Genomic DNA, 13,111 nt, shown 5'->3' with positions numbered 1-13,111 from the left:
CAATAGTGAAAGTGAGTTGTGTCCCATTTACTACAAACGTCATAGACATTCGTTTTATTTTACGCTAACACAATTTTTGCGGGCGAAGATGGTACTGATGAAGAACGAAAATTCGACCCATCGACGGCAATTCAAGTCACCGGTGTCGCGCTACAAATAGTACCGGTTTCCAAGGGCGCGTACATGAGTAGTTGTGTGTTGGTTTGTAAGTGATAGCTGAAAAATCATTCACTAAATCGTTATACGCTCACTCAAGTGTGTGTTCGTGAAAGCAAGCGTGCAAGATATAGCATGACAATGCACGCACACACGTGTAGATATCTATCTATTTTTTTGCCTTATAAATCGTTCATCCTTGGTAGGCTCGATATATGTGATAATAGCATACCCGGGAAATTAGTCCTATTTTCTATTGTAACGACGACGACTCTCATTTTTATTGACTTATTGTTTTACACGGGTGTGATGTTAATGTGAACATTACCGATTGCACCTTGTAGACATTCCCTGAAGTTAATTTTATATCATAATATCAACTTTTAAGAAGTTATTGACATCTCCTTTTCGCATCATGATGAGCTTGCCAGTGGGCAATAGCTTGTCATGGTGATCTAGCGCGAAGGCATTCCCTTCGTGTGTAATAAGTTCGGACAGTGTCAGCTGGGCAATGGCTGACACCTGCTGCTAAACAGTACGGCGTCGCAGAACAGTGAATAAAACGCGACTTTTTAGTATCTTCCCAAACGTCAAGAACATAAGTCCTACTCGTTAGCAATATAAATAATTGCGCAGTCCATTAGAAAGCATTTTCCATCTCGGTCTTCTAATTTCAATTATTTATCATTGTAAGCGTAACTACAATAAAAAAATGTGATCGTTGAAAGTGGAAAAAATGTGAAAAGAAGTAGAAAGTGATGTTTAGGCGCAAGGCAATTTTGTATATTTTCTGTGTGTGAATGTAAGCGAGTGCGTGCGCGTATATGTTCACTCTGCAATCAATAAAACTACCTCTCGAGTAAGAAGCAAGACGGGTGCGAAAGTGAAACCGAAGACTTCAATCAACCCTATTAGCAAGCAAAGAGCAAAACCTTACTCACACTAACACATACGCGCACGCATGTACACCAAACAGACTTAAAATCCATCCCAAATGAAAGTGTAGAATGATACAATGAAAAGAAAAAGAAATTAGCAGTACAAGTCGTAAAAGTTGGAAACTAGCAAGAAAAGGTGTAAACAATATTTTATTGCACTTTGTAAACTGGAAATCCTGGCTGGAAATTTGGGCGGCCCGGTGGTGTAAGTGATAAACGGCGCCGGTTCCACCCGGCAAGACTGGGTATCAAACCCCATACAGACCCGTAGCAAAGCCAGAAATGGCTGGCCAGTGCTTATAGAGATCGTTAAGACAAGGGGAGGAAGAAATTGGATATCCGCACACATTCGAGCATACCTACCGGCATATGTTTTTTTTTTGTAAATAGAATATAATGGTACCAATTTCTGTGAATTCCTATTCTTTATACTTTAAACTCATTTTTACGTACCTATTTTGGTAATGAAACCCTATGCCCTATTGATTTCTCAAAATTTTCTCAAAACTTTAGAAAGAACACTCTTCGTTATATATATTTTTTATTAATACAATCGTTTGTATTTGGTAAAATGAAAATAAGCACTCAATCCTGTAATGCGAGACATAAACGACGTGTTGAACTACTACTACTACTACTTTTGAGAAAATTCGACTAACTTCCAAACATTTCAATAAATTATTCGTGTTACTTGGGAAATGACAGTACTTGACTGTAATTGAACCATTGTGCCAAAATTGACACATTTATCAAGTCGGGTGTTTTGATCGCATATTTGTTGTTTTCTAATCTTACAGATTTTTATTAAAACATTCAAGAATATTGCTACGCAACATAACGAAATATAATATCATCTAGTTTTGTATCTTACAAAAGATTCGTTTGATTGAAGTTGCCAAAAACAAGCTGCTGTCACAACCAAAAATGGTTTGTTAGCAACATGTGTAAACGTGTGCGCAGATTGAGTAGATAGTAAGCAGCAAGAAGCAAACCTACAGCGAAAAGGGCCTGTAATTAAGAATATTCTACTTGGTGAAATTATACGCATTCCCTAAGCAGTGGTAAGTCGCTTTTAGAAAACCAGTACGCAAGGGCAGTTGGTAGAATTTACAGTGGCTTCGAAACAATGTTTTTCTTTTCGCCACTTGGCGTACAAAATGGTCGTTGCTAAGAACGTACGACTGCATGCCGAAAATGGTTGCATAGCGTAAATTAAGGACGAAAGTTTTGTCCGGTTGTAAGGATAATGATAGAAAGGGACTAAAGGGGGTTAACGCTATCCGCGAAGTGATCGATAGAGAGGGGTAGAGCAGCCGTCAATACATATACATAATGTACAAGATGTGTTTTTTTTTAAATAATGTATATATCTGCAGGCGATAAAGTTGATACGAAAGGATACTCCCAGTGCCAGTGTGTCGTGTTGAGCACCCTACTGTCATTGATTCTGTGTGCGCGTGCATCTGTGTTTGTAAAAAGCAAGCGGAGGCGTAAGTGCGCGCGCGCGCTTATGTGTGTTTGATTTGTGCGTGGGCGCGTGTTTTGTGTTAGTGTGTACGTATTTGTGTGTTTATGTTTTATCCAGTCCGTGCTGTCCGTGGTTCGGTATGTGCGGTTAGTGCGCATACGTTACCGACGAGCGTGCGCTAACAGGCTGGTGTGAATGTATCCGTGGTAGAAAGTGCAAATGCAAGTGGTGTAGGACGAGCGATTCCGGCTACAATAAAAGCGTTTTCTTCAAGCAACCGAATAGACGGGCCGTCACAACAGAGGGAAACTACTCAGCTAAGTGATAAGCCACTAGCAGAGAGAAAGAGAGCCGGATTCAAGTGCTGCCTTATCAAAAACGAGTAAGTGTGCGAACCAGAACAACAAGCGATGAGTGAAAGAGTTTGCGATGCAGGCTTATCAAACATTGGTTTGTTTCATGAAAAGCTAATATTGGCACAACTATGAATTAACCGAGATTTGTTCGTAATTTGCTGAGTTTTTTTTTACATTCCAAATTTCGCTATTAATTACTTAAATCTTTTTCTTTCTCTCCGCAGATGACGTTCTAAGAATAGTCCCGTCATCAATGGTATGACAGATCCGATTCGCTTCTCTCTGGGTGGTAAGTAATTAGCTGGTTAAATTTGTGCTTCCTGCCCATTTGGTACAAACCTACACAAATTCATATTAACGTTGACGGTTTTGCAGGTGCAGCGGTCAAAATGGACCATTTCCATACCGCGCTAGATCCGCGCAAGCAGGAGCTACTGGAGGCACGATTCCTCGGTGCACGGGTAAGTCACGCCAGTTATTACGTTACGTTACACGCTATAAACGTTACGCGTTTAGAATGATCGGTGATGGTTTGCTATAAAAGCAAATTAGTATATGTGATAAACGGCGTCAGTTCCGCACGACAGGGTCGGGTATCAAATCTCGTCCGGACAGTGTCCTCCTGTAGCTAGGGCTATCCGGCTATGTGGTAAAACAAGTCTAGTAAACCAGAAATGGCCGGCATGACCTTAGAGGTCGTTAAGCCAAGAAAGAAGATTTTATAGTACTTGTGCTATAAAGGATTTTCTAATACCAATCTCTACAACCGTTCATCGGCAAGACTGCGTGGTCCGAGACAACCCGTCTTATCAGGGTGGTGTGTGCGTGTGTATACTGACACACATTCAGGGTAAGGCTTATCAGGCCGGTCCCTTTATCTGTATTTGCCAGCGTCATCGAACTGCCAAAATGTGTCGTTAGCGGTTGGTGATGATTAGTGCGGGTGCCGCACTGTTGCCCGAGGGCAATCTTATTCATCGAACCGCGAATGTTAGAAGAAGACTAAAAATAGTCGCCGAACCAAAAACGAAATTTTCGGCGTGCATAGAAGATGTCTAGCAAACGAGAGAGAGATCGAGAGAGTGATTGTGCTTCTATGCTGCTAGATGTTAATGGGCCTTTAATGCGTGACGTGGCGTTGCATCGAGAGTTTTGCATTATCGTCTGGTGTTTCACTCTGGCACGCACCAGCATCCATGTGAGCAGAAAGCAGAAAACCACCTCAGTTCACCAATCGCCCAGAATGGGTGTGATGCTGGGTTTTTGAATTGAAGGTTTTGTTTTACGCGTGTTCTTCTTGCTCTGGTGCTTTGTAGATGTGTGCAGAAGAAAAAAATTACAGCTTACCAGTGGCGCAAAATGGCGCACATACGGCAGCGTTACAAACAGAGTAAGGAGCGCGTAACGTGTACACCCGGATAAAACAGAAAATAAAAGCCCCGAGAATTCGATTCAGCCGCTACGGCGGCTGCACCGAGGATGGTGGGAAAACTGGCGAAAAACGATGAGGCCTTTTGTTACGCGCTGGTTATAGCTACAGGTTAGAATGGCTACGGTTCGAGTTGCGCATTCATTCGACCGTACCATTGCGAGCGTAGAATCGAATGTGCGTAAGAGCGAGACTGGTTGGAGAATTGCTGCCATGAAAAGGTATCCCCCCCATCCCTTCCCGGCATTCTATCCGCATCCTACCCGTTTTTCGCGATCCGAAGATCTCCGGTGGATGGATGGACAAAAACATTTTGCTAAACCCAAATTCACATCGGTACTTTCCGTTTGCGAAGGTACAGCCATGCACACCAATATTCTCCTTTTTTCCAAACGAAGGTCGTGGAAGAGAGACCCTTTCTGCTCTGTATCGGCATGGCGGACATATTGCAACGGTGTTGAAAATGTGTTCTCGCATCGTATTAATTTGTATGAATAATTTCCTACTGAAAACAACTGAAACGCTCATCTGTAGCATGTCGTGAAGATGTCGTCCGACATCTTGGTTTAGCGATAAAGAAGAGCCTAGTTGGAAAGAATTAGGTTATTGTATCCGGTACGCGGCAAGGTAGAAGTTTCCTAACCTCTCCAGGTACCACTTTACGTCTTGCCACTGCTATTGTACATGTCGAAAAGGAGAGAGAGCGCAGAGCAATTTGTGAGCGTTAAAGAGTAGGAACCTTAAAACCCTTCACGAGGATACACTTGGCACAGGAGGTTGGATGGAGTGATACGATCGTGTATCGCGAAATGGGTGCCAGCAGCGTTTTCCAGCGTTTGCTGAGTTTGTGCATGGGTCTGCCTGGTAGCAGCTGCCTTGCTCTCTTTGTTCTATTCCTTTTCGCCTCTTCGTACGTGCCTGTTGTTGTATGACGAGTGTTTGCCCAGTAGAGGTAAAGGACGACACAGCACAACTGTGAGTCACACAGAGACCGGCCATTCGCCTCCTTCTTTTGGACTGACGGTTGCCAGTAACGTTAGTCGCAACGGCAGCAGTGGTGTTAGTAGTTTCGCACACACCAACGCAACCCGGAAGTTCATCTACCATACTGTGCTTTTCCCTGTGTGGACGTTATCCTGGTGACTTCTCTAGTATCAACTTCAAAATGAACAGCTCCACCGAAACCTGAAGCAAGCGACGCGATAGTTTAAATAAACGACTATGACAGGTAAGCGATGTTTCGCTTCAATGTTTCTGTGTGCTCATAATGAACTGAGCTTCTTGAACTGAATACACCCTATTTTGACGGTTATTGGCTACCGAATCAGATGGACATCAAGTCTTCAAGATTAATCAATTTTTTCATTCTTCAAATTGCATTATTCACTCCTCAACTACTCTTCTTTGGGCATTCGAGTACCTCAAATTGGGTATAGACTAGACTGCTCCTTGAAAATGGAGTAAAGTTCGTAGCGTGGCAGAAATTCAAACTTTCACAGATTGGCAGGTATAGGTAGGCAATATCAAGCACGCAGACATTCGGCGCATGTCTCGTCTAAGTGAGTGCCTTTCTTTTTCTTGCATCTTCCCTGTTGGTTGTTTCCGGGTTCAGATGCTCCTGCTCTCCACCTTCGCTGCCATTAACGTTGCTTCATCACACCTCCTCTTCCTTCTCGCTTTCTCATGTACATGCTTAACGCTTTCTAACATTCATTTCCAATTTGGGAAAACCTTGTTTTTTTGTTTTTGCTCAGCGCCCTTCATCGACCAGCGCCGCATAAGGCTCGCCCGTCATTACGTACCAGAACTCGTAACGGTTTCTGAGTTCCGAAGTTAGATACTCACGGGGTTTTGTTCTATACACCGATTGCCCGATGCAAGAAGATGTGTGACAAACACGGAATTTTGCATACTTTCCAAAAATAGTTTGGTAGCAAATCTAGTTTTGGGCCGCACATTGACTCGCAGGACCTTCTAGCCGCCCGCCTTCCACTCTCTTTCCGCTATTTCATCCCAGCTCTCTCTTCATCCACCACTTTGCTCTAGGAAGGGAAGAGGAATAGGCATCGGGCATAGTATGAGACGCTAGGTCCGGGGTTGTACAGACGCGGGCGCAAATATATAGATTTATTTATACAAACGTACCGGTGGACTATTGGGTGGGGCCTCCAAGTGTGCCCGTGTATGTGTGGAAAAGGGTTTTCCCGAATTTTCATCACCCTAGGGATGGAGATGGAGTGAGAGCTGGGAATCATTAAGGGTTTGGGATATTGGAACACGATGTTCATCTTGTCGCGTATTGCTATGCACGTACACTAAGGCGTGTACACATACACCGATGATGTGTAGCGATGTATTTGCATGCTGCCTGTTTAGCGCATGACGTAATAAGCGAGGTGTCCCGAGCGCAAAGATGCCTGCGAAAATAATGGCAAATCGATCCCGGGGCTTAGGCGACACAATTCGCACAAACGAGAAGCGATTGTTCGAGTATAGTCGAGCTCTTGTGCATGTTATCATATGTTTTTGTTGTTGTTGGTGTGGTGACAGCAACAGCAACTGAACAACGATTGAAATCCCACCATTCCGTATGTCGTCACCTTACCGTCGCTAGAAATCCATTGGGCACTTTTGTACGGCAACGGCTCAGTATGAGGGACGCAATGATTAGATGGTAGCGTCCCTGAACGCTTGACGATAGGAGGCTGCCTGCGTTGAAAAGAGTGTGTGATATGGTCACGTATTTATATAAACACACTCATACCCGTACTAACGACAAAATGCGCACATCGATTTAACGCTTTTAAAACGGTGTGTCTACCTTTTTTCGCATTTTTCTGCATGCTCAAGCATAAATGGCAAACGGCAAATGCAACAACAAAAAAACAGAAGAACCAGTGGTGCACATGCACATTCCCAAACGTGTGCGTGTGTGCCCGTGTGTTTGTGTGGGTTTTGCACATTATCCGGACCCGCTTGATATGGTTGAGTATCGGATTCATTTTATTCCTCTTATTTTAGGGGACACCCAGTATATGTTCTTGTTGTCCAGTATGTTTTGCACCCATTCGCATCTTCCCAATCCTGTAGCAGTGTGTTGCTGTCCACGAGCATATCGGTTGAAAATAAGGTAAAAAGGAAAAGAAAAGACGCGGAACAAGAACCAAAATCGCCCAGCCCGAAGAGGGTGCAAAAGTGTGGCAACACTGTAAAATCGATGACGTCGGTGCTTTATCTTGCCATCTCATGGATTTTGGACTGGGAATGTGCTTCGCAGCAAAATTGCACACAATTAATACGATGCACCACAACGATGCAGGAAAATTAAACTTCAATTCTTCAAACTACTTTATTACAACGGTACCATAGCACTCCGTTTTACAGCCTGCATTTCAAATGTTGCATATTTTCATAGCTTATATCTTCAATGCCGGATACTCCGTCTCAATTTAACAGATGGTTAATTCTATTTGAAAAAAAAATCAAAATGCGAACGTTCCGTTCTTGCTTTCTCAGACCTTCTTGTTTGTCTCCTCAATGCTAAAGAACGCAAGATATGGTTCGAGCAGGTAAAGGAAGGGCAGAGGTTGTGTCTGCATACCAAACTGCTTATCCGCTCTCAACGCGCTCTGCTGCTAATGTTGCGTGAGAGCAGAAACGCCATGTCGGAACATCCGGAGCGATAACGCGAATGGAGTAATAGCGTTCCTAATCTTGTGCTCGTTGTCTTATTAGCAATTGAGCGCCTTGGGGCATTGGTAGGTCAAAGAGTGGAAGCGATAAGTGCAGTTTTTAGCAACACGTCCGACCTTGGTTTGATTCTTAACTGGATCCCGAGCTTTGGATCCAGTTTATAAGGACATATCAATGTTATTGTACAGTTTATAAAAGCCTCTTGAATCTCACTCAACAGTACATCTTTCAGAAGGCATATTAATTATTTCAGCGACATTGACATGAGAGTTGCTGATTGGGAATGTTCAATGAGAGAGAATGACACACACACCGCACTGGTTATTTCGCAATCTCCTCGATCAGACATGATATAGCCTCACATAAGCTGAATCAATAAATGGAATAGATATGTGGCAGAAGCTAATATAGAGTATTTTTCCAGATACCAGGTCGTACCTGATATATTTTAAATTTTGCCCACGAAGGTCATGTACCGTGAGGCGATATTGGAGTGAGTGTAGTGCCCCTTTTGCTGCTAACCCGCGAATGGTTATCCTTTATGTGTCCTGATGCTAAAGTCCCATATTTGGGTATTGTTTTGGAAAATGCTTCGGTACTATTGGATATGCACGTGTGCGCAGAACTTTGAAGAACTCAGTGGTAATTGCTCTGGAGGTCGTCGTACGGGTATGGACGTGAGTGTCTGGTACCGCTGTATGGTACGGTGTGTTTACCTTATCACTGGTGGTCGTACTCACCATTTTTTTGATTTAGCTATACAACCTTATTAGGTCAACCTCCCAGGGGGGAACCCAAAGATACTCATATTTTCAACGTCGATATAGCCATCCCACATTATACAATAAAGATTGGTTGTTGCAATATCTAGTTCTGAGTATATCTAGACAATATCTCGACATCTTTGCTATTTGGATCCGTTCCGCTTTCACTGCGCTCGGCAGCCTACACAATCTCGCAATGTTTGCAAGTCACTGTGGAATCGGCACTCCAGTGCGTATTGTTGAGACTCCAAAGCTTCACCATCTGTGTCTGGCGTGAGTGGCGCCTGATGATATTGGGCCGGGTGTTTTCATTCACGGCTCTTCTTCAGCACGGTTTCACCCTGTTTGCCAGTAGTAGGTGTATTGGTGTGTTGTGTGCCGGGTACTCACTTAAGAGTCGATTATGAAACGGAGTCGGCCTCGCTTTGCGTCTGGTTCGTAAAGCTTTATTGGGGGAGGGGGTGGAAGTGGAGGTAAGGAATAAACGGAAGCCAGCGCGTGGGGCGGACACAGGGAAGCGGTCAACAAGACGCCGGAATGCCTACACGTCTTGTTTCATGGCGCCCCCCCCCCCGGCACGGCTTTCGCAGAGTACCCACCCTGACCGAAGTACCTAACCGTAGTGTCATTCTCAGCACGCGCATCTCCTGCCCCGTACTGCTCTTACTGCTGCTCTGCGCGCTCACACCACTACAATCATTTTCCACCGATATGGACGTGGACCGGGGATAGACGTTTTGGGTAGCGAGGAGTTTGCCAGTTGCCGCATCAAACCGCATTTACCCTGCTTTAAACAAACCCCATACACCAGGACGTGATTGTGTGTGTGTGTGTGTTTACTGTTTTTATTCTTCCCCTGTTCTTCGTACTTCTGGCCTTTTTTTGCATCGTGAGAGGGTATGTTTATTAAGGGTGGTGAGTGACGCTGGCCTGGCCCATGGGGAGGAGTTGAGCTGTGTTTTCTTGCTCTGCTAGTAGCGTGCCAACAAACCCTTCATAGTACAGTACGTATTGTTTCATTTTATTGATGACGTATTGCCGCACTTATTGATATTATTTATACTTCCCGACAAAGCTTGAGCATGTCAAAGATCAGATGCTATACTGTAGCTATCATTATCGCTTTAATTTCGTCGATGACACTATAACTACCGAACTAGTTGTTTTGACTGAAACGCTTTATTTTTATTGCGTTGGATTTTTTTAACATTATTAATTTACTTGATGCTTGAATTTTACACAAAGTACGCTCTTAGTCAAACTAAGTCTAATAAACCATTTTAATATGATAAACACGAGCAGTTCGCTATCTGAACCCCTATTCCCTATTCTCCAAGCAAACGACCCTTACCACCTGAAGGGTTTTTATTCGGTGCGTTTTAGTTATTCGATATGCTGCGACGCTTTTTGAGGTCCGGTTTTTTTTCGTTCAACCTTATCCATAGTTTCTGTTCACCCGTGCACTACCACACATTACCACTCATCAAGCCTCCCCTCCCCCCGCATTCCTTGAGCGAGCCGGTTGTGCATTGTAAAAAAAAAACACTCACAAACATACAAGGGAGGGAGGATTTTTTTTCCTTCTACTGTTGCTCCCTTTTGCGTTTTACTCCCTTGCTTGGTTAATGATCGATTTGTACCCATCTGCCCCATTGCCACCCCCCGTCTCCCCGTCCTCCCCACCTCCCTCTTCACCTTCGGCTCATTCACCTTCACCCTTCCAACGCGTTGCCTGCATCTCCGTCCCTTCGCTACGTTTTGGTGGTCCGGTCAGCACGATTCCACCCACAAAATCCTCACCCGCTTCGCAGCCGCGCACACACCATTCAATTAGTGCTGGAATTGGTTTGGCAGCCTGCCTGCGTACCATGCTGTATCACAAGCTGCTAGTTACGGGTGGGGCGCATTGAGATTTCGAAAAAACTGGGAGGAAAAAAAACAACAACAAATAAATACAAATCTACTTTTGAAGCGCGTTCAACAAAAGCTGAACCGACTCAATCCAAGATGGTGGCGAACACGATCGATCTGATTTAGCTTAGCTCAGCTTGTATGGTGTATTTTGTTTTGTGTGTGTGTGTGGGGGTGCAAAATTTCCCTTCGTAGCAGCGCCAAGAAAAGTGCATGATACAATTCGCAAACACACATATTCAGCAAGGTCAGGTATTATAAAGTGTGATGTGGGTGGGAAATGTTGAATTTTTGGGATTTTCAATTTTTATTTTATATAGTGCCTTAGTTTAAGTCAGGAATGGATTGGAATGGTAACGATTGTTTGTAGCTTTTTTTTTATTTATGGCAAACAGGCAGGCACCACAGACTGTGGCACATTACAAGGGTGGTTATAGTCGACTTGAACTCGGGCTGCTTTATTTTTAGCCTTCTCCCCCCCACCCGGGCTTAACGCAACACATTAAGGCGTATTGATTTATGCCACTCGAAGTTGGAGAAAATGGAAAACGGAAGAAAAAATTGTGTGTGTGTGTGTATGCGTGCGCCAAAGACTGCAAGAAGCCCTGATCGCAGCAGCAAAAGCCGCAAACAAATTCCCATAAACACACTTCAAGGGCGCTCCGGCGAGACATACATCCATCCTCCCTCTCCGCCCAATCCGTGTGTGCGTGTGCGTAAGAATGTGGTGTATATTTTTAACAACCCCCGAAGTGGCGACGCATCATGATCGTGGACGACTGATGACGATCTCCGGTACCCTTGTTGGTCCCGGACCCCATTGTTCCGTGCTGTTGCTGTTTTATGCGATCGGCTGACATCGACCACTGTAGTTGCGCACAACTCCCGGGCTTATGCAGATGACGTGATTGGGGTACTGGTCATACGCATCACGCATTAATCCCTTTTCTTTTCGCACCAAATAGTGCTATCAAACCCTGGAACACAGACGGCAAGCGCAAAATAATGATCTCATCTGTGTGCGGACACGATCGACGACCGGGGCAACACCCAAGTCCGTTAGGAAGCTCGTTAATTTAATGTCGCAAATTGGGTAATTAGCAGCCGAAGTGTGACAACCAAGGGGGATGCTGTGTGTTTTTTTTTTCAATTGTGTCTGCCCTGCTTGGGCTGAATGCGTTACTCACTCATATCCAGCCGTTGAGTCAGCCGCATCGGGCTTTTGTTCTACGAGCGTCGTAGCATCGCATTTTGTTGCCTCGTACATGCCACTGCACTGAGGGCTGGCCGCTACTTTACGCCAGAAACAAACAGCGAAACAGAAAACCAGACGGCACAATATGATCGAACGTGGTTGGAATTTGGCCCAGCCGTCACCAGAGCATCTGTGTCTGGTTTGGTGAAGCTTTGCATCGGGTGTTCGTTTACGACTTCCTGGTGATAACCTTTCCGTTTGAATGCTGCTCTCTGTCATACTGCGCGTTCGGGATTGTTATTAAACTGGCGTTTTAGTCACGTTAGCTTAGCAAAGGCGCACAGTGTCACATAAATCAATGCATGCACATAAAGTAAGAAAATATCCGCATTCTTTTCCACTCTCGTTATGTGGATGTCTGGGGTATTGAGATTTGTGGAGCCACACTGTACAGAGATCCTGGGCAGGACACGTTTACGATGTGCCACTATAAATTGTTCCACAATTACTATGATCTCAGTCACACTGTTATTTAAATATTATTAATTAATTTAAAAAAATAGTAAATGTTTTTTACTACCCGTATTTGTTATAAAAAAATTGCTATAAATTTTATAGCAAATAGTAGGTATTCTATTTATAGTAAACAAACTATCGTTTCTCAAAACTTGTGCCTCAGTTGTGATGTCATCTACTTATAATACCATTCAAGTTGGAGTTGCCATTCTGTCATTTATGATTATTTAATTAAATTTGACGTGATGGAAAAGTTATCGCTTTCTCTCTCTTCCATTCATCTCTTGAGTTTTGTCTTGTGTATTGTGTACTTTAAACGCGTGTTAAAAAACCAACCCCCAACCCCCAAAAATCATGCAATATTTGACAGAATTTACAGTGAACTTTATTTTCCAGCTCGGAAAACACACGGGTGATGGACGGAAATTTGGGTGGTTTAAAAATACATTTCCACATCCATCCCCTTCCCCATGCGCCTCCACCATGGTGGATGTGGAAAAGTCCGTACGCTGAAGTTGCAAGCGCACGCCTGCTGTGTGCTCTGATTTCTTTCAAGTGGTTCCCACATCGCACAAGCAGCAGCAAGAAGAAAACCAAAATCAATACCCGTTAGAACTGGATTCTACACTGGTTGAAGCAAAACACACGACTTCTCCATTCCCGCTGCATACCGGGTGTGAGGTGT

The 13,111-nt window shown here is 44.0% G+C and overlaps 1 protein-coding gene across 7 annotated transcripts in view; it reads left to right on the top strand.

The window, feature by feature from the left end:
* Positions 1 to 13,111, top strand: part of LOC125765482 (serine/threonine-protein kinase tousled-like 1) — a 56,160-nt gene that overhangs the window by 430 nt on the left and 42,619 nt on the right. For 2 of the 7 annotated variants that reach the window (XM_049430727.1, XM_049430709.1), the window contains exons 2-4: positions 2,471 to 2,944; positions 3,143 to 3,207; positions 3,294 to 3,379. In XM_049430727.1, the coding sequence (XP_049286684.1) occupies positions 3,177 to 3,207; positions 3,294 to 3,379 (117 nt within the window). In that variant the 5' untranslated portion in view covers positions 2,471 to 2,944; positions 3,143 to 3,176. Of the gene's footprint in view, positions 1 to 216; positions 2,945 to 3,142; positions 3,208 to 3,293; positions 3,380 to 13,111 lie in introns of those variants that run through there. The other 5 variants (XM_049430735.1, XM_049430718.1, XM_049430702.1 and 2 more) reach the window with 5 other exon arrangements.

This window comes from Anopheles funestus, chromosome X (assembly GCF_943734845.2).
Source record: "Anopheles funestus chromosome X, idAnoFuneDA-416_04, whole genome shotgun sequence".
Taxonomy (NCBI): Eukaryota; Metazoa; Arthropoda; class Insecta; order Diptera; family Culicidae; genus Anopheles; species Anopheles funestus.
This window is presented reverse-complemented; position numbering and strand designations above follow the sequence as displayed.